Here is a 19,345-nt window from a genome sequence, read left to right as displayed (position 1 = left end):
AAGCCGCGTCTGTGACCTACACCACAGCTCACAGCAACACCACATCCTTCACCCACTGAGTGAGGGCAGGGATCGAACCTGCAACCTCATGGTTCAGATCGTTTCTGCTGAGCCACGCTCCGTATGATCCTTTGTGATGGGCTTCTTTCTGCACTTCACTTTTTAGTACTGTGCTTGGAGAACGTGCTAAGGCTGCCAGAGGTGCTCAAGGTTTTGTTTTCTTTCCTCTCAATTGTTAGTGAATAATGACTTTTAAACTTAGAGCAAACACTTTTCTTAGGGCAAAAAGAAATGCAGCGATTTTCAGGAGTTTTTTTTCAGTATTTTGATGTGCTGTTTAAGTGTGATGGTGCTTAAGTATTTTTGAGGTGTCTCATGTATGGAATCAGTTGGCAAGAAGATGCTTGAGCCATCAGGAGCACTTGAAAATTGCTGAATGTTACTTAGGATCTTACTTAGGATCTTGTCTTGGTTAGAGACTGAGTAAGGAAACAGGTAAAAATGCAAAGAATCCATTTTGCATTTGGTGCCTGATGGCTTGTCAGGGTTGGGGCTGGCTTCCTTCTTCTTTTGGGACACTTGCAGAGGGCTTTCTATGTGCTGGCCACTCCTAATTCAGTCCCTAGCAATGACATGGTATACCTTTTTCCTGATTTTTTTTTTTTTTCCCCGCTGCGCCTGAAGCATGCATAAGTTCCTGGGCTAGGGATCAGATCTGTGCCACAGCAGCGACACCACCAAATCCTTAACTGCTAGGCCACCAGGGAACTCCCAGAGGCAATTATACTCATTTTTCAGATGAGGACACTAAGGCTTAGGCAGGCTAAGAGAAATCTTGTCATCCTCCACCTCCTCTGCTCTTGCTCTTCTTCCCTGTTTGGGCCCATTTCCTGTTCCGACCTGCTCAGTGACCTCTCCCTTTCCTTTCACCAGCATCTCCCCCTTCTGCCCTCTCAGCTCTGCCCTTTGTTGTCTCCTTTGTCCAAATCTTAATCTCTGCTGGCAGCTATTATGACACACCCCAGGTCATCATTTGCACTTGAAATGTTTTCTCTAAACATAAATGGGGTCATGTCTCCCTCCCCCCCTTTTAAGGGTGTTTTCATTGTTTCTGGGTGAAGTACTACATTCAAGGCTCTTACTGTGTTCATATCCTTTATAGATGCCAGTTTGTTTCCTGCCCCCAAATGCGGTGTTCCTACTTGGCTCTCTGCCTTTGCTTGGACATTTTCTCTGCCCGAAATGTCCTTTCCCCTTTCCTCTGCATTATGAACATCTCATCGTTCTTCAGGAACCCACACAGGTTCCTGTGTCTGTAATGCCTTCTACAGCTGGGCTCTTCATTCCTTCTTGTGGGCTATGGCATGTCTTATATTTTATTTAATCATTCAGTACCACACTTTTTTCCTTCTTTCTTGGCTGCCCCATGGCACACGGAGTTCCTGGGCCAGGGGTCATATCCAAACCTCTGTTGCGACCTACGCTGCAGCTTTGGCAACGTTGGATCCTTTAATCCACTGTGCTGGGCTGGAAATCGAACTTGTGTCCTGGCACTGTAGAGACGCCACTGATCCTGTTGTGCCATGGCAGGAACTCCAGTACCACACCTTTTTCAAAACCGACTTGCAGCAATGTATAAAAAGACACGTAGCAGGAAAAAATGGATGAACATACAAGAGCAAACAGGCAATTAGGGTACAAAGATAAAGCCAAGAATCAAGTTAGTATAGAATCGGTCCCATTGTGCCCTGCCCTGCAGGCAGGACCCTGCCCATGGCTTTGACTCTGAACTTCCTAGCCAAAGCAAAAAAACGAAGCTTTAATTGTCAGTTCCAATGACAGTCAAATGAATAAAGCAAATTGCTCTGGAGAAGAGGAGTTCTTCCTCTTACAGGGAATCGAGAGAAATGTTTGTGGGTGAGTGGGAAGGTGGTGGGGTGGGCTGGTGGGGAGAGTGGTACCCAGTGGTGATGACAGCCCTGTGGCACACACTTGGCAAGGTTGAACGAGGAGGAGACCTGGCTGCAGCTGTGTTCACCAAGGTTTTATAAATGTCAGGATTGTGACCCTAGAACACAGTTTCTTATTGGTCTAGCTTAATCCAGGGATAAAATGTTCAATAACCAAAGGAGTAATACTTACCACATTTTGTTGTAGTTATTGTTTCACATCTATTTACCCAAAAAGTGATCTTCTCATGGGCAGGGGCCATGCTTCACTTTGGTTTGATCAGTGGTAGAAAACCTCGTAGGTAAGGAATGAGGAGAACCACCAGGCCTGTGATTTGCTCTGGGATTGTCACAGTGCTCTGCTTTGAATTCTCTGTGCTCAGGAAGTCAGGTTCACATGAGATCCAAGATCTACATGTATGTATGGGGTCAAAAGTTTTCTTTACTCGTGCCAGGGGCTGACCTGCTTCTGAGGCAGTTTTCAGCAGGAAATGCACCGGCCTCTGAGAAAATGGCAGTAAGCAAAGGAACAGACAGCATCTAGGCTGGTCCACTCCTGGCACTTACAGAAGCAATAAAGCCTTTGAAAAAATTAGTAAAGTCAGCAGCACTCAAAGTTTTTAATTTTATTGCATTGGGGGCTAAGATCTTACATTACTATACAGTGATTGTTGAGTCAGATTCAGAAAGAAGGATGCATTTTCAAGAGAAAAGCAAAGGTACCACATTTATCAAATGACTTCAGGTCTCCCCAGTTAACCCTTCTCTCTAATTTAGGTCAAAATGTGCTTATGATGACATATAATACCTTCTCTCTCTCTTTTTTTTTTTTAAATAATGGTTGCTTTTCTTTCTTTCCTTGTATGCACAGGAGCTTGATAAAGAACTCCCAGTGCTTAGGCCATATTTTATCCGTGACCCTGAAGACGCTGGTGTGAGGGAGGCTGCCTTAAGAGTCACGTGGCTGGGACACGCGACGGTGATGGTGGAAATGGACGAGCTCATCTTCCTCACGGATCCTGTCTTTAGCGCTCGGGCCTCCCCGTCACAGCACATGGGTCCCAAGAGGTTTCGCCGTCCCCCTTGCTCTATTGGCGAACTGCCCCGGATAGATGCGGTTCTTATCAGCCACAACCACTACGACCACCTGGACTACAATTCTGTCATCGCTCTCAATGAGCGGTTCGGCAACGAGCTGAGGTGGTTTGTGCCCTTGGGGCTCCTGGACTGGATGCAGAAGTGCGGCTGTGAGAATGTCATTGAGCTGGACTGGTGGGAGGAGAATTGTGTCCCCGGGCACGATAAGGTCACCTTCGTGTTTACACCCTCCCAGCACTGGTGTAAGAGGACCCTGATGGATGACAACAAGGTTCTCTGGGGCAGCTGGTCTGTCTTGGGACCTTGGAACCGATTTTTTTTCGCAGGGGACACTGGTTACTGCTCTGCATTTGAAGAGATAGGAAAAAGATTTGGACCTTTCGACCTTGCAGCTATTCCCATTGGAGCATATGAACCAAGGTACGTGGATGACCAAAGAAAGCACTCCTGCTACATGAGTTAACTGGGCTTAAAGTAGTTAGGATATATAATTGGTGATTTTAATGGTGGACTTTGTTATACATTGGGTGGGGACTGGTAGGTTAATTAAAAATTTTTTAAAATTGTAAAGTACTTTAGTCAGTCATATCAGTTAAGTAATTACTCAAAATCCAGAATTACATTACTGAGAAAAAAGGACCTCGGTTTAAAGAATTACTATACCTAGCCTGAAGTTCACATACTATTCTGACTAACGTTAAACCCATCAGCCAGTCATCAAACCTAACTCTTGCTCTCCTTTTCACATGGAGGATGGTTTTCTTGTAGGACCACCATTCTTTTCTTTTTTCTTTCCTTTTTTTTTGGCTGTGGCATGCAGTGGCTTGACGTGGGCTATCAGTTCCCAGACCAGGGATGGAACCTGGGCCGCAGCGGGAAAGTGCTGAATCCTAACCACTAGGCCACCAGGGAGCTCCCTGGACCACTTTTCACTCCATGACTAGAATGCACTCATCCTGTCCTGTGTTAGTGGAGAAAAAGCAAGGACTGGGCCTAGACCATCAGTCAGTACTGAAGTTAGTCTGGTAAAGACATTGCTGAATCACCACTCGCCCTCAAACCTCTCCATACTCATCACCTGTTTTCAGAGCAAATGAAGGTCACACTAGCATTTGAGATCCTGGAGACCCATCCACTGCCTGTGTTTTACTCAGTACTGTTTAAGGAAAAAAAAAAGCGATTTCAAAGAACTCAGATTTCAGTCAACTGTGTTTTGTCTTTTTTTCCTGCTCTTCTTTTTGGCCACACCTGTGGCATATGGAAGTTCCTGACCAGGAGGGATTGCATCTGAGCTGCAGCTGCAACCTATGCCACAGCTGCGACAATGCCACATCCTTAACCCACTGCGCTGAGCTGGGGACCGAACCCATGCTGTCTCAGAGACAGTACTGTATCATCAACCTGCTGTGCCAATAGGAAGTCCCAACTTTGGTTGATATGTACTGGTTTAAAAAAAAAAAACTAAAAGTAACAAAGTAAGGGCTAATTTTTAAAAATGTTTTATTTTCTACAGACACATACAGCATGGTATGTAGGATGGCATTTTATTTAGGCAGTCTTACAAGCAGAACACAGATGTACTGAGCACATCTGATTGTTGGTTTCTATCTGATTTTGTTATACTTATTTAATTAACTTTTTAAGTTAACCATTTGGTTAACAACCAAAACCATCTTATTATTACCTTTATTAATGCTTCTTTCTCCCTTTTTTCTTGTTTCTTCATGTAAGGGGCTAGATACTTTTTACCTTATTAAAAATTATTATAAACCACTTAATAGTGGTTGAATTTCACTTTACCACATAATTCTAATTCTGAATTCTAATGAAACCTCTCAAAACATCATTCAGCCTGTTTACAAAGCAATTTTATATGGTATTGATCTTTATTCAATATATGTTCTTAGTATAGCAGAATATTATAATTATGAAAATAAATTTTCATAGGTAGCACTATAAAGACTTGTCATATAGATATGCGATGATAAATGTGTACAGCCTGACTGCACAAATGCACTTGCTCCTTCCTGCTTGCACTGCAGCTGTCTTGTTACTAATACTAAGCTGGGAGGAGGATGGGGAGGACAGTATTTGCTCTGAAGAATTAGATTGTGGTGGCCTCTACTCTCACCGAAGTCGAAGTACCCTATAAATGTCAGAGTTACACCCCAAACAGCTTTCAGTAATACACTTAGAATGTTTTCACCCATACTTTTGGGGTCTCCTGTCATCAGGTATTCTATCCAAGTCAGTTAGGATTTTCAGTTTTTATTTTAATTTTTTTTATACCAGGGTAAAAGACTGAAATTTATTTCAGACAGACATGAGGGTAGAAAGGAATGTCAGTCCCTTTGATTTGAAGTAGTTGAAAAAAACAAGAGAGAGAAACACCAAAAACTGTTTTCATCTTGCCCTGAATTCTGAGTGTCAGGAGACAGGCAGAACAAGTGCTCCTCTAACATGCTGTTGAGGAGAACACAGTGGCTTTGTCTCTGGGCTCCCACTGGGCCCAGCAACTCCTAACAGTACATAATAACCCTTGCGTTGTTGCAGATGGGTGTTCTTTTCCAGGATGTGTTCTGTAAAGTGCAGGAGCACCTGTGCTGAATACAGATCCCTCGGTCTTAACTGTCGCATTAGCAGGCAGTAGCAGACCCAGGATGTGAATAATGCGAAGACGGTGTTGTTTTTCCTCTTCTGCACTGATGGCTGGGAAAGCAAAGGATTTGCTTGTAGATAGTACACTTTTGTCTTTTGTATTAGAAAGAATACTTTCTCCTTAAATGGTTGGTTTTGTCAACTCCCCATTCTTTGGGGAGAGTTCTATGAAGTAGGTGCTGTACTCGATGTTTCCAGAAGCACCCTTATGAAGTGGGTGTAGCTTCTATTTCACAGATGAGGAAATGGAAGCTGGAGAATTTGAGGTGGCCCCAAAACGTCCCCAGGCATCGGCAGAGCTGGGATTCACGCCCAGTCCTCTGCCTCCTGAGCCCTGTTCTTCCAGGCCTAAGGCAGCCTTTCAGCGTTTCTAGTTTCTATGCTCTATTTAGTCCCCAATGTGCCCTTTCTTCTTGCCAAACCAAACACCTCACTCTTCAGTTGTATGATGTTAAAATAAAATCCCTGAACAGTAACTGGATGTTTTTTGCTCATGATCTTACAAGTATGTCCTAATTTTTGTTTGCTTTTCACTTTAAGCATGTTAACAAAAAATTGTTCTGGTAAGCTATTGACTTTTTTTTTTTTTTTTTGCAAAAGGAGTTTTGATTTCCAGTTCTTTACCCATTATTCCCTTACTTTGATTCATGCCAGGATTGCAAAATAGCAACTTTTAAAAGTAATAGTATCTTCAGAATAAATCATCAATAAAATCAGAACACACATTATACAAAAGCTTACTCTTCAGAGGAGGAGTTTTGCTTGAGGCTTATCTACTGTGTAGCAGTTTGCACAAGAAAGATTTTTGCTTAATTTTTTCCAGCAGAAAAAGATTAAAGGGAGATGGTTTTTGCCTACTGTGATTTATTCCTGTGCAGAATCTTAAAGGCTGAAGCAGTAATTAGAATTTAGTGTATATTTCAAAGGCTGGAGCTAATAAATGACTGTTTTATCAGGTGGTTTATGAAATACCAGCATGTAGACCCAGAAGAAGCTGTAAGGATTCACATTGATGTTCAAACAAAGAGATCAGTGGCGATTCACTGGGGAACTTTTGCCTTAGCAAATGAGGTAAGTGATCGTGATCAAAATAACTGGTTTTGTGTTTGACTTATGATAGGTTTCAGGCATCACCATACCCTGCAGTGTGTTCAGAAACCAAACTATAGAGTCAGAGGTGCATGGCCAGCTTAGTGAATTAGGGTGCTAAATCATATTAATTAGTTAAAGAGTATTTATGTACAGTGGGGAAAAAAAACCTCATTGCATGCTGTTCTTTTCGCTATTTCTGTAGTTGACGAAATGTGTATTTATATAACCAAAAATGTGTGTAGTCTTGGGAGGTAGAAAAATGAAGCATCCTGTCATCCCATTCAAGGGAGGCTTTCGTGTTACAAAGTGAGACAGATAAAGTGGTCTCAGAGTCAGGGACTGTGACTGACTGAAGGGATCACGGAGAGCTTCATGGAAGAGGTGACATTTGAACCTGGCTGTGAGAAGGCAAGGAGGAGGACATTCCAGGAGGAGGAAGGTGTGGGACTGGAGGCAGCAGGCATGGGGAAAAGTGAAGAATCAGTTCAGCCGGAGTGTGGATGATACGGAGGACAATGGGGGAAATAAGGCTGGACAACTTGGAACTTTCCAGAAATACCCAGGGAACACTAATTAAGTGTCTGCTGTGTGCCAAGCATTAGGATAAGTCATTTAATTCCTAGACTGGAACAGAAGAGCTGATGTTTCCTTAAGTAGCTGAATCCTAGAACTCTGCTGCTAGCCAGGGTGCTGGGATCAAATAGAAGCTTAGCAGAGAGCTTCCTCTCCTTTCCTGGATCCAGCGCCTGCCTGCCCTAAGCAAAATTTGGAAACTGATGATTGAACTTGGCTTTCCACTTTGCTCTGTGTGGTATCTGCCCCATCGCAGGGCCTCTTTGTGTTTTCATGCTTCTTAAACACTCCCTCTCTGTCCTATTTCTGGCCTGCCTACTCCCTAGTTACATCTTATTCCAAAATTAATACACTGCCTCCTTCCTGTTGACTCCCTCATTCAAAATTCCCATTCCAGGCAATGAGATCCTGCTGTACAGCACTAGGAACTATGTCTAATCACTTATGATGGATCTATACATGTATGTGTATCTGGGTCACCACGTTGTATAGTAGAAAATTGACAGAACACAGTAAACCAGCTATAATGGAAAAAACAAAAATCATTATAAAAAAAATTCCCATTCTGCAATGGGCTTGGGAAGGATGCCCTGTTGGGGGACAGAATGGAGTTTGTAAATGAATGACCATGACCATGGGCATGGGAAGGATGAAGGAGAATATGAGTATGTGTGTGTTTCTGTTTCAAGAAGGGGGAAGTTTGGTACTGGTTTCCACTGGAGTACTACCATACTGAGCGGCAGTGCCTTATTCTCTGTGTGTGTGTTCCATCTATGATTGTAGATACATTGAGATATATGGATGTTTATGTTCCCTGTAATATGTTCCAGCAGCTTTGATAAAGTAATAGTATTTTATTAAACCTGTGCAAAAAGAACAATCAAGGATAACTCCTAGATCTTTAACTTCAATACTGGGAAGATGGTTATGCTCTTTACTGAGAGGAAGATGAGGGAGAGGAAACCTCAGTCTTCAAGTTGTGTTGCTCAGCTTTCAAGAATTACTTCCCTTATATATCTAACTTCCATTTTTTTTTTCTTTCTTTCTTCCTTCCTTCCTTTCTTTTTTTTTTTCTCTTTTTGCCTTTTCTAGGGCTGCTTCTGCGGCATATGGAGGTTCCCAGCCTAGGGGTCAAATCAGAGCTGTAGCCACCGGCCTACGCCAGAGCCACAGCAACGCGGGATCCAAGCTGCGTCTGCAACCTACACCACAGCTCACAGCAACCCCAGATCTTTAACCCACTGAGCAAGGCCAGGGATCGAACCTGAAACCTCATGGTTTCTAGTCAGATTCGTTAACCACTGCGCCACGATGGGAACTCCTCCATCTTTATTTCTTAATGAAACATGTCAGGTTTTTTGACACCAGTTACATAAATCTTATCACTATGAGTTTGCTACATGACAAAGTAGATGGAATGGGGTGGATGTTTAGCCTGTGCTTTGCAAACACTTTGAAAAAATTGTGCTTACAGCAACATCTGATTTATCCAAGGGATGATGAGTGAATTTCCTAGATGATGTATTTAAGCACTTAAATTTAACTCACTACTTTTGGTGGAAACACATTTCAGGTGCTGCATAATAGATGTCACCTTCATAAATGACCAACGTCTTTATTTTGCGTATCTTCTGCTGGAGTAGATCATAAAACAGCAACCCTTTAAAAGGGAACGTATGAGGAGTTCCTGTCGTGGCTCAGTGGTTAACGAATCTGACTAGGAACCATGAGGTTGTGGGTTCGATCCCTGCCCTTGCTCAGTGGGTTAAGGATCTGGCGTTGCCGTGAGCTGTGGTATAGGTCGCAGACGCGGCTCGGATCCTGCGTTGCTGTGGCTCTGGCGTAGGCCGGTGGCTACAGCTCTGATTCGACCCCTAGCCTGGGAACCTCCATATGCCGTGGCAGCGGCCCAAGAAATGGCAAAAAGACAAAAAAAAAAATTAAAATAAAAGGGAACATATGAGATTATGAAATGTCTGGGGCTGGTTGCCTGGCCCTTAATGGGTCCAGACTGCTGGGAACTTCTGCTTTCACCACTTACATTTATTTATCTTTGATCTATTAACCCTGCTTTATACATATTGTTTGGGCCCATGGCTGTTGGGCATTTTTATCTTCCCTGAAGGACTAAAGTGCTTGCACTAAGAAATAGCAGTAACTCAGAAGGCCTTTTTGCCTTCTTTTAGAATTATCTTATAGATGGTTGAAGCAGCCAAGAATTGACCATAGAAGTAACGCAGAAAGATACTGCAACATCAAAATCCACACTAACTTATAGCTTATAACTAAAGCTACAGTTTAGGAAAGAGACTATTGGTATATGGTGATTCTGTGATTGTATAAGTGTATTTCTGGCCAAGACTTGTAGAGCATAGGGGAAAAAGAATTTAACAAAGCAATTGTTTTCAGTGGGAAAGAGTGTCATTGTTTTTTTTTGTTTTTTTGTCTTTTTGCCATTTCTTGGGCTGCTCCCCCGGCATATGGAGGTTCCCAGGCTAGGGGTCCAATCGGAGCTACAGCTGCCAGCCTATGCCAGAGCCACAGCAACGCAGGATCTGAGCTGCATCTGCGACCTACACCACAGCTCACGGCAGTGCCAGATCCTTAACCCACTGAGCCAGGCCAGGGATCGAACTTTCAACCTCATGGTTCCTAGTCGGATTCGTTTCCACTGCTCCACGATGGGAACGCCTGTATTGAAGTTTTTAAAAGACAATTTGGCATGAGAAGCTTCTTGACTTAGGCTGTTAAAGTTAGATTTGTGGGGGGGATATATTAGCAATCTCCTATATGCATAAAAAAGATGAAAAGTAGATTCCTGTTATCAACTAATAGCCATAATAAGTGGCTATCTCTAGAAATACTAGGTGAGCAATGCATAGTTAGTTAACCTCAGTTACTCAGCAGTCAGTGAGAGGGCAATCCCTTAGCCTCTAATCATAGCTGTTAGCCAAGAAGTGAGCAAGCAGGAAAAAGACAAGACTCGCATAACTGTTGGTAACTGTTGGCAGATCTGTATATCTGAAGCCACAGAAAACTTTCCTGGTTTTCTTAGATCCCTGGCTGGTCCTTCTCAGTTTCTGCTGCTAGTTCCTGTCTCCCCTCCTTTGGAGCAGTGAGTGCCCTAGGGCTCGGCCCAGGGGGCCCCTTCTGTTCTCCAGTTGCTTACTCCCATGGGGATCTCATCTGTCTTAGGGCTTTGAACCCCATCTGTCTACTGTACCTCTCTAGGCAGGTGTCCCCCTAAATCCATGTTTATATATCTGGGTGCCTACTTGGCATTTCCACTTGGAAGTCCATTAGGTACCAGAAACTTAAGTCTCAAAACACACTTCCTGATCATCTCTCAAACTTTGTCTTACATCTCAGTAAGTGGCAGCACCCTCTATCCTGCTCCTCAGGCCAAAACTTTGACTCTCTCATTTTTTCCATCCAGTTTCTCTCCACCTGCAGTTAGCTCACCCATCAGATTATATTTAGATTTTGACTACTTACCACCCCACTGCCCCTTACAGTCTGTACTCAGTGCTGCACAGGGCAGTGACCTCTAACCCTTAAATCAGATTGTGACACTCCCTTGCCAGAAGGACCCCCAGCTTTCCATCACCCTCGAGTCCAAGCCGAAAAAGCTACCTGCAAAAGCCCGGTACCATCTGATCTTTGTTCAGATGTTGCCGTCTCGGAGAGGACCTCTTAGTTGTATTTAAAATTAAACTCCATCCCCTACACTTACCAACCACTTTCTCCTTAGAACATACCACCCCCTCAGATGCTATTTTCTTACTTGTTCATTTATTATCTGTCTCTGTGTTAGGTTGTAAGCTCCAGGAAGGCAAGGATTTTTGTCTGGGTCACTGACCTGGCTACTCTCAGTGCCCACAATTCACTGCTGCATGAAGCGTAGAAGCTGACTTAGCACGGGTGATCAGGATTGAGATGATTTGATTGTTTTTATTCCTAGTTTAACTTTCACATTTTATGACTTTTCTTATTGAAATTGGGGGAAAAACCCTTTTGTGAGAAAATAGCTCCTTTTCCCTTTATTGATGTAAAAATAGCTACTATACAGAGTAAAGATTCAGCTCCTAAGATAAAAAACTGGGGAAAGGATTTATCTTTTATACCTTTTACTTTCCTCAATAACTAGACCACAGAATTGGTATTTTGCTGGGGTTGAGGATGACAACCCTTCTTCAGCCAAAAATATTTTCTCTGGCATTTGCTTATGTACTCTTCCTTGTAATCTAAGTTTCTATATTCTCTCAAAGTATTGTCTCATTTTATCTTTAGCATCTGTTCCATTTAGACTGGGATTTCATGTACAGAAATAGTCGTCAAAGTTCGTGCAATCTAATGTTATGTTCAGTCTAAGTTGGCACTACATTTAACATACACAGTATAGGATAGATTTTCACTCAATAGAAATATATTTATCAGTCATCTATATTAGGAAGTATGATTGACTTATTTGCTAATGCTTCAATGAAAAGAAAGGGCATTACTTTTTTCTTTTTCTTTTTAGGGCCTCACTTGCAGCATATGGAGGTTCCCAGGCTAGGGGACAGATCAGACCTGCATCTGTGACCTACACCACAGTTCACGGAAACACCAGACTGAGGCAGGCTAGGGACTGAACCTGCATCCTTATGGATACTAGTCAGGTTCGTTACCTCTGAGCCACACAATGGGAACTCCAAAAGGGCATTATTTCTAAGTAGGCTATGTTGATTATTTTAGAACTCTTATTTGAAATATCCCCCCAAATGTATGTATGCTTAATCTTTTTGCATTTTTGTTTCTCTCTGTCCTTTGCCAGCATTACTTAGAGCCTCCAGTGAAACTGAGTGAGGCTCTAGAGAGATATGGACTTAAGACTGAAGATTTTTTTGTCCTGAAGCATGGAGAGTCAAGATACCTTAATACTGATGATGAGAATTTTGAGTAAATATGAGCACAGGATGATATAAATCTGAAAAGACTAAGAAATTCATGAATATTACGATTTTTTACATTTGGAAACAGCTGCAAGTTTGTGTTTTATGTTATAACCTGCTTACTAATGTGATTGCCAGTCCACATAAACAAAAAAGAGTTCAGAGGTGGGTCATTTAAATACTGAATTGGTCAATGTGGATTTTAGTCACGACTCAGTGATATGAACGTTGCAATGGGAGTTTTTTTATTAAAGCATTCTACTTTAGTGGTAGAATTTTGAGGTTATGAAAAACTGATTTAAAAAACCCATTTCTGTTATTTTGTTCTTAAGGGCCTTCTGCAAGGTAAGTCAAGGCTGTCTACCTACCTAGTTTCTCTCAGGGGCCTGCACATAGAAACATACTTGTTATTGTCACATTAGAGTAAATGATGACATGGATTCCTACATGCTTATAGCAATTCTTGCTTTATCAAGACTAGCTTATATGCCAAATGTTAAGTGATGTATTTTTTTATACATAAGAACATGGGAGTTTGGGCTGAATTACCATTTGTAAAGACTTAATTTTTGTAAAGAGAGGCAAAGTGTATTCTAGGACACATCTATAGTCCCCAAACCAAAGCCCTCTGGGCAGGAGAAAAGGGAAGTGTGGTTATGAGAGCATGATTTATGATATTTTCTATCTTTAAAAGTCAGACCTGCTCAGCCCAAATACAGCTGCAAAGAAATAATTTACAAAGATAAATGCAGAGCCTAAATGTTAATAGACCATATACTTTGAATTCAATTCTATTCTTATGCACATTCCATCTCTTCCCACCCCCTTTTCCTGGTTTCTTAGCTCCAACTCCAATATATCAGTAAGATTTATAAATATTTTATGCTTTACATGATCCCGAGGACTTATATTTTTATATTAAATGACCCTTAAGCATGGTTCTACTTTCATTAAGCCAGTGTTTAAAAAAAAAAAGTGGTTAAAAAAAGATGATGCTGGGAGTTGCTGCCCTGAGTTTTAGTTCTAGAGGGGCTTTGGAGGCACCCCCTTACTCTGAGCCTCCTAGTGAAAGAGGAGGCTTCCCCATGAGTCTTTCAGTGAAATGAACTTACTCATACAAAATAATCAAAATAGGTTTTCCACATCAAATGCTACTCAGGCAGCACCCTATCATTTATTTTTACGTATATATGCATGTTAGCCACTTAATCTGATTTTTAATCCTGCTTCCACCATGGATTTTCTGTGTGCCCTAAAGCAAGTCACCTAAAAGCTCACTGTGCCTGTTTCCTCATGTCCAACAAGAGGATGATTTTCACCTACCTCCAAAAAATGTCAAGAATCAATTACAGTCATTTCTTTTTTAAAAAGCACTTTGAGAATATAAGGGAGAAAACGATTTCTTAAGATATCACTGCCTAGTATTCATAGGTAGATTTGAAAGTGGAAAACAGGCTCATGGTTTTGATAATCAGACATTACAGGATGCTAAACATGGAGGACTAGCTTCATCTCCTGCATTTTATAAATCTGAAGAGTAATAGCCAAAAGAAGTTTAAATGATCCTTATTAAAATTTAGTATTTTTATCTACAATGATGCAAATCTGTTAAGGGGAAATGTCTGTGTCATGTAGGTAAATGTATGTGATTAGCTCCCCAAATTTCTCCATAAAATAAACCTTCAAGAAAAAGAAACAAAGCCTTTATTCCTCCAAAGGAACATTTGGCTAGCAGACAGGAATCAAGATGTTAGGCTTATGGTGGATGAGCTTTGGCACGTGCCACCCTAATCCTAGCCGGTGTTCCGTGGTTGCCTTCCTTTCTGTCACATGCCAGATAGAAAATTCATCTCTTACGTCTGCTTTACGAAGCAAGCCAAGCACATCTTGCTGAATTATTTCTTTGTCATGAATAGCCTTAACATTAATTTTGTATTCATATGTACTGAGGGTCTTCATGAACTTTATACTCTAAATTCCACTGAATTGGGCCTGCCTCATTTTTCTTGGCTTCCTCCAAACTTTCCTTTTTATTACCATTCACATTCTTTGTACTTTGACATTCTGTTCATTAAGAAGTACCTTAAGCCTCATCTCTCCCTATAGAATCTCACCCTATTGCATGGTTTCCATTTTATTTTTCACGTCTTACACATTTTGAAGAGTTTTCTGTGCAAAGCAAAACCAAAATTTTGAAAAATAAGACTAATCCACTTTCTTCCCTCCATTCATTCTAACATGTCATAATACTTTTTGGTCTGTCTCATCCTCTAAGTGAATTTCATTTTGCTCCTTGATTAGCCAGCATCCCTACCCCCATGTTAAGATTTTATTGAAATCCCTTTCTCTTCCTTCTGAGATCACTTTGATACTCACTGCCCAAGAGGGTAGGACCACCAATTAGGAGAAAGACCGCCTAAAAAGGTAAGCTGTGCCATAACGTACAGAGATATATATAGATCTCATTGTGTAATTCTGGATATTTAAAGATGACTCCACGCTTTTCTCCAGCATTTTGACATGGAGACTCATGCTCTAATCTCTAGGAAATGTGATTATTTGTTCAAACTAATAATAGGGGAAAAGAAGGGAGGGGAATTTTAGAATCCAATGCTGCTAAAGCACATTGAAACCAAATCTTGGTTTTAATGGGTGTACACTTTGAATATATATTTTCACTAACCAAGGAGAAAGATTAGGCAAAGCTGTTATAAAGAAAGGTGCCTTTCAGAGAATACCTATGTTTGCATCACTGATGAAGTGTGATTCTTAGCTCTCATAATGTACATTAGCGCTACTGTAGCTAATTGAGAATTGTCATGTTTTTACCATATACGGAATACTTTTTGTACTATAAAAACATTTCTCCCAAGTTTCATTTCTGGGTCAGAATAACCCTGAGAAAGCACATTTTTCTGTTTCAGAATTTGTGACTTTGTATGGAAATCTATGTATTTACAAATGAAATTTAAAGTACTCTTCCCTTAAAGGTTCTGCTTGTAAACTGATTTGCTTAATAACTCTGAGCATGGTGGTGGTTATGAACTTGAATATATTATAAAACCTGGCTGAATTCAGATATATCAACAGATTGTTAAAGTAGCTTATAAAATAAAAAATACTATTAAAAATAATTGCTGAGACTTTGATATATTGTAATTTTAGTCATGTAAAATATGGATAAAATTAATAAAATTTCTTTCAATTAATGGGAGAAAAAATAAACTTGAGACTTTTTTTCTTTATTTAAAAAAGTATAAAAATTTCTGCTCAGAGTAAAAAATTCAAACAGTAGAAGAAGTTGATCATAGAGAAGTTATTTCCTCCCTCTCCAGCCCTATTCCCAGGAGGGTGGTATCATTCTACATATACCAAGACACTTATATATGGACAGAACACTTGTGTCATTCATATATAAGCATAATTTTCTTCACTTAAAAAAAACACACATGGGGTCACATTACACAGTTTTTTTACATGTATTTTAAAAACAACCATATTTCATGGATGTCTTTCCACATCAGCACATTCAAACTTGCTTCATTCTTTTTAAAGACTAGATAACTGATTTAACCAATTGCCTCTGGATGGATTTTGACTGATCCCAGTATGTTATACAAATCACATTGAATGGGAGTGGGTGAGTACTAGGAAACACTTCTCCTAACAGGTTACAGTTTGCATGGGCTAAAATAGGGTTTCATGATTAGAACAGACTTGAAAGCAGTGTGGCAGGTGGGCTTGCAAGTACAGATCTCATCGTTACTAAAAGAACAAAGCCATTCCTAGGATGGTACTAATGCTGTCCCAGATGAGTAACTGCAGATCACTTCCAACAGTGGAAGCGTAGCTATACATAAAAGGGTCACTGTTGTGCCATGTAGAAGAAATAACTGAACTAGCTTAGCAAAAAGCAAAATACAAAGAAAGAAAATGGTTTGAGAATAAGCTCTTATACTCGTTTGAAGTCAATAAAATGATCCAGAATAAACCAGAAGACCATGGCAGGTAGTAGCTGTGTTAATGATGAAACATGCTATTTACTGGTTTAATTTCAGCAGTTGCAAGAATCTCTTTGTAAGGAAGGTGAAAGATGAGAAGTTTATGTGTATTACTTCTAGACTGCACTACTTCCTGGAAAAACACGACCGACCAATTAGAATTTTGGTATCATCGTTACCTTTTCCTTCACGTCCGCGTCATGGTGATAAACTAACGCTCTCATTTTCTGGGCACATTCGTCTCCATATAACAGGTAAAACAGAGAACCTTCAGGGAAAGCTGGCTGAAGAGCTAAACGACCTTCCTTTTTGAGGCAGTTATCTATATTCTGAAACAGTGTGAGAACTCGAACAAGAATCTCCTTTGCTACGTGGCCATCGAAAAGGGAAAGGAATGATGAATCCACCTGAAATAGGAAACAAGAAGAAGTTAAAATATACGAAAACATTTCCCATGTATATTTTCACGTTTTATTTTTTTGCTTTTTAGGCCTGCACCTGCAGCATATGGAAATTCCCAGGCCAGGGGTCGAATTGGAGCTGTAGCCGCTGGCCTACACCACAGCCACATGCAATCCGAGCTGTCTCTGTGACCTACACCACAGCTCACGGCAACGCCGGATCCTTAACCTGCTGAGGGAGGCCAAGGACTGAAGCAGCATCCTCATGGACACTAGTTGGGTTCATTACCTCTGAGCCACGATGGGAAGTTCGGTTTTCACATTTTAAAGCTCCCTGAATACACTGAAAAATCTTGTCATGGAAAAGTATCCCTAGGACTGCAAAACATGAATGTGTAAAATCTTCCACACCTCTGCCTTGATTACTAATGGAAAAAGAGAGGTCTTGTGTTACAGCTAAAAAAATTCTATTCCCTTGGAATCCTAGAATGTAATCATTTGAAAAATACCCATTTCCTCTTTAAGATCCGTCATATACAGTCATCATGGAAGCTCATTCATTCACCCAACACTAACTGCATACACAGTGCAGGGTACGGCGCCGAGCAGATGAGTGTGACAGGTCCTTTCTAAAACAGCACCACCTGCACTTCCTTCAAAACACTTACCATAGCTTTCAATTATCTCGCTCATTTCTTACATATTTTTGTCTCCTCCCGCTAGACTGTGAGCAAGATGATTTTTAAAAGTAAAATATGTCTATTACATAAAATGTAAGGAATTCACATAGGCAAAAAGAACCCCCAAAAAACCCCACCCACCTTTAATATTGCTCCACAGATATAATCCCTGTTACTATTTTGGGATAAATCCTTTCCTTCCAGATCTGTCCACATCTATTTGTATAGACAAAATGAAAGCTCTCTACCTGGGCACCAAGGAGTCCATCTGTCATGGCTGGGTTTTCAGACAAATTCAACAGCAGTTTCAAAACTTGAACCTGAAATAAGAGTATCAGTTTGTCTCAGACCAGCAAGCATGGATTTTCTCTCCCTGGCATGCTGCCGCCAACCATGTCCACATTTTAAAGTTCTGCCTAGTTTTAAGATTAGATTCTCATTCTCTCCTCTCCACGAAGCCTTCTCAATCCATCTTAAAGCTGAGCCTTCCAGTTATATTGATAGGGAGAAAGGGAGAAAATAGTGAATTTTTTCTCTACCCACCCCGGCCCACCCACATACCTGACACAGGGTAAGTTAAACATGTGTTACATAAATGCTCTTTGTTAGGATTACTAGTAAGTGAAATATCATCTTTGGAACGAAAAAGGAATCTCTCAAAGCTTAGTATTTCTACTTAAAGTATGAAAATTTAGGGACAATTTGGTTATGAAGGCTAACAATATGGTTCTTTTTATTGGTTACTGTGATTCTTGGAGCTTATCTTTTTATGTGAAAAAAACTTTCAATCATTTAAATAGGCAGTGGCATAAATAATCAGCAGACATGTTAACTTATGGCTGACAAGCTAAAATATTAGCATTCTTATCACTTATAATTGAAAAATCAGGAATAAAAACATTTGAATAGAATTCTTCCTTTAAAAATATGAGTCATGTAAAACCATACTTTCTACAAAATATTTGAAATTACAGATGCTGAGGACCTGGGAGAGGAGACTGACATCCAGAGAAGGTGTCACACGTGTCCTTCACTAGACCTGGGAAGGAACCTGGATATTATCTTTAAAACTTTTTTTTGGATTACAAAGGCATTGTGTTTACTATGGAACATTTTTTTTAAACTATAGGAAAGCACAGAGGAAAAGGATATTCACGTTTCCACGAACAGAGACCATAATTACTAAGTTTGGTATTTGCTTGCTACTCTTTATACCTATATCCTATGTACTCACATTCCTTTGATCACACTCCACACACTAATTTGTTAAGGAGGAAGGTACAAGGCTTTCCTTAATTTTACTGTTTTTATCAATTAAAAAAAATCTTAGAAATTTAATACATGGCCATGATGCATTTCAAACAGTGCGGATGGGAACAAGGTAACAACATAAGCCTGCCCATCTCACTCCCCTGCAGAAACCACTGCTAACAGTTTCCCGCCCTTGCAGAGAGGAAATTTTGCAAGCACATGCTTTATTCATCATAGCCTTAAGGGGAAAGCGCGGAGATGACTTCTGACCCTGTAGTGAGCTCCCTGGGGGTCACTGTCGGACCTGGTCTGGCCTGACTGGCTCAGCAACACTGAGAATAAGTGTTAGGAAGAAACACTTGTCTCTTTGAAGTTTTGATTAGGAAAATGAGGAGAGTTATGACACAGGATGGTCCTGAGCTGATGAAATAAGCCTGGATGAAGTCAATAAAATCTAAAAAAGGCCTTTTTTTTTTTTCAACCAGGAACAGTAACAGCAAGTTAGAATCCTGCACTAAAATTTCATGTTGCTATGGTCCACAGAAGGGAGTTAAACATGACAAAAAGTATACATAATGGTAGAGTATTTATAACTACAGATTAAACAGCTATGTGTATATATATTGTTTTGAAACCACGAACAAATTTTTTTTTTCCCCTTCTGGTCACATATGCCACCTTGTGGTGACTCCAGGACATTTCTTTAAG

General features: G+C 40.6%; 2 protein-coding genes across 4 annotated transcripts in view; one reads left to right on the top strand and one right to left on the bottom strand.

The window, feature by feature from the left end:
• Positions 1 to 15,438, top strand: part of NAPEPLD (N-acyl phosphatidylethanolamine phospholipase D) — a 50,260-nt gene extending 34,822 nt beyond the window's left edge. For all 3 annotated transcript variants that reach the window (XM_047754181.1, XM_047754182.1, XM_047754183.1), the window contains exons 3-5: positions 2,821 to 3,467; positions 6,662 to 6,776; positions 12,187 to 15,438. In XM_047754181.1, coding sequence (XP_047610137.1) covers positions 2,821 to 3,467; positions 6,662 to 6,776; positions 12,187 to 12,315 — 891 coding nt within the window. In that variant the 3' untranslated portion in view covers positions 12,316 to 15,438. The remainder of the gene's footprint in view (positions 1 to 2,820; positions 3,468 to 6,661; positions 6,777 to 12,186) is intronic.
• Positions 15,439 to 15,767: 329 nt separating this feature from the next.
• The window catches only part of ARMC10 (armadillo repeat containing 10), a 30,591-nt gene continuing 27,013 nt past the window's right edge, over positions 15,768 to 19,345 (bottom strand). Inside the window, exons 5-6 of the mRNA XM_047754184.1 lie at positions 17,635 to 17,706; positions 15,768 to 16,712 (exon numbers count right to left, since the gene is read on the bottom strand). Of these exons, the coding sequence (XP_047610140.1) occupies positions 16,461 to 16,712; positions 17,635 to 17,706 (324 nt within the window). The 3' untranslated portion in view covers positions 15,768 to 16,460. The remainder of the gene's footprint in view (positions 16,713 to 17,634; positions 17,707 to 19,345) is intronic.

This window comes from Phacochoerus africanus, chromosome 11, assembly GCF_016906955.1.
Source record: "Phacochoerus africanus isolate WHEZ1 chromosome 11, ROS_Pafr_v1, whole genome shotgun sequence".
NCBI lineage: Eukaryota > Metazoa > Chordata > Mammalia > Artiodactyla > Suidae > Phacochoerus > Phacochoerus africanus.
Note: the sequence above shows the minus strand (reverse complement) of the source record. Positions and strands in the feature narration are given on the sequence as shown.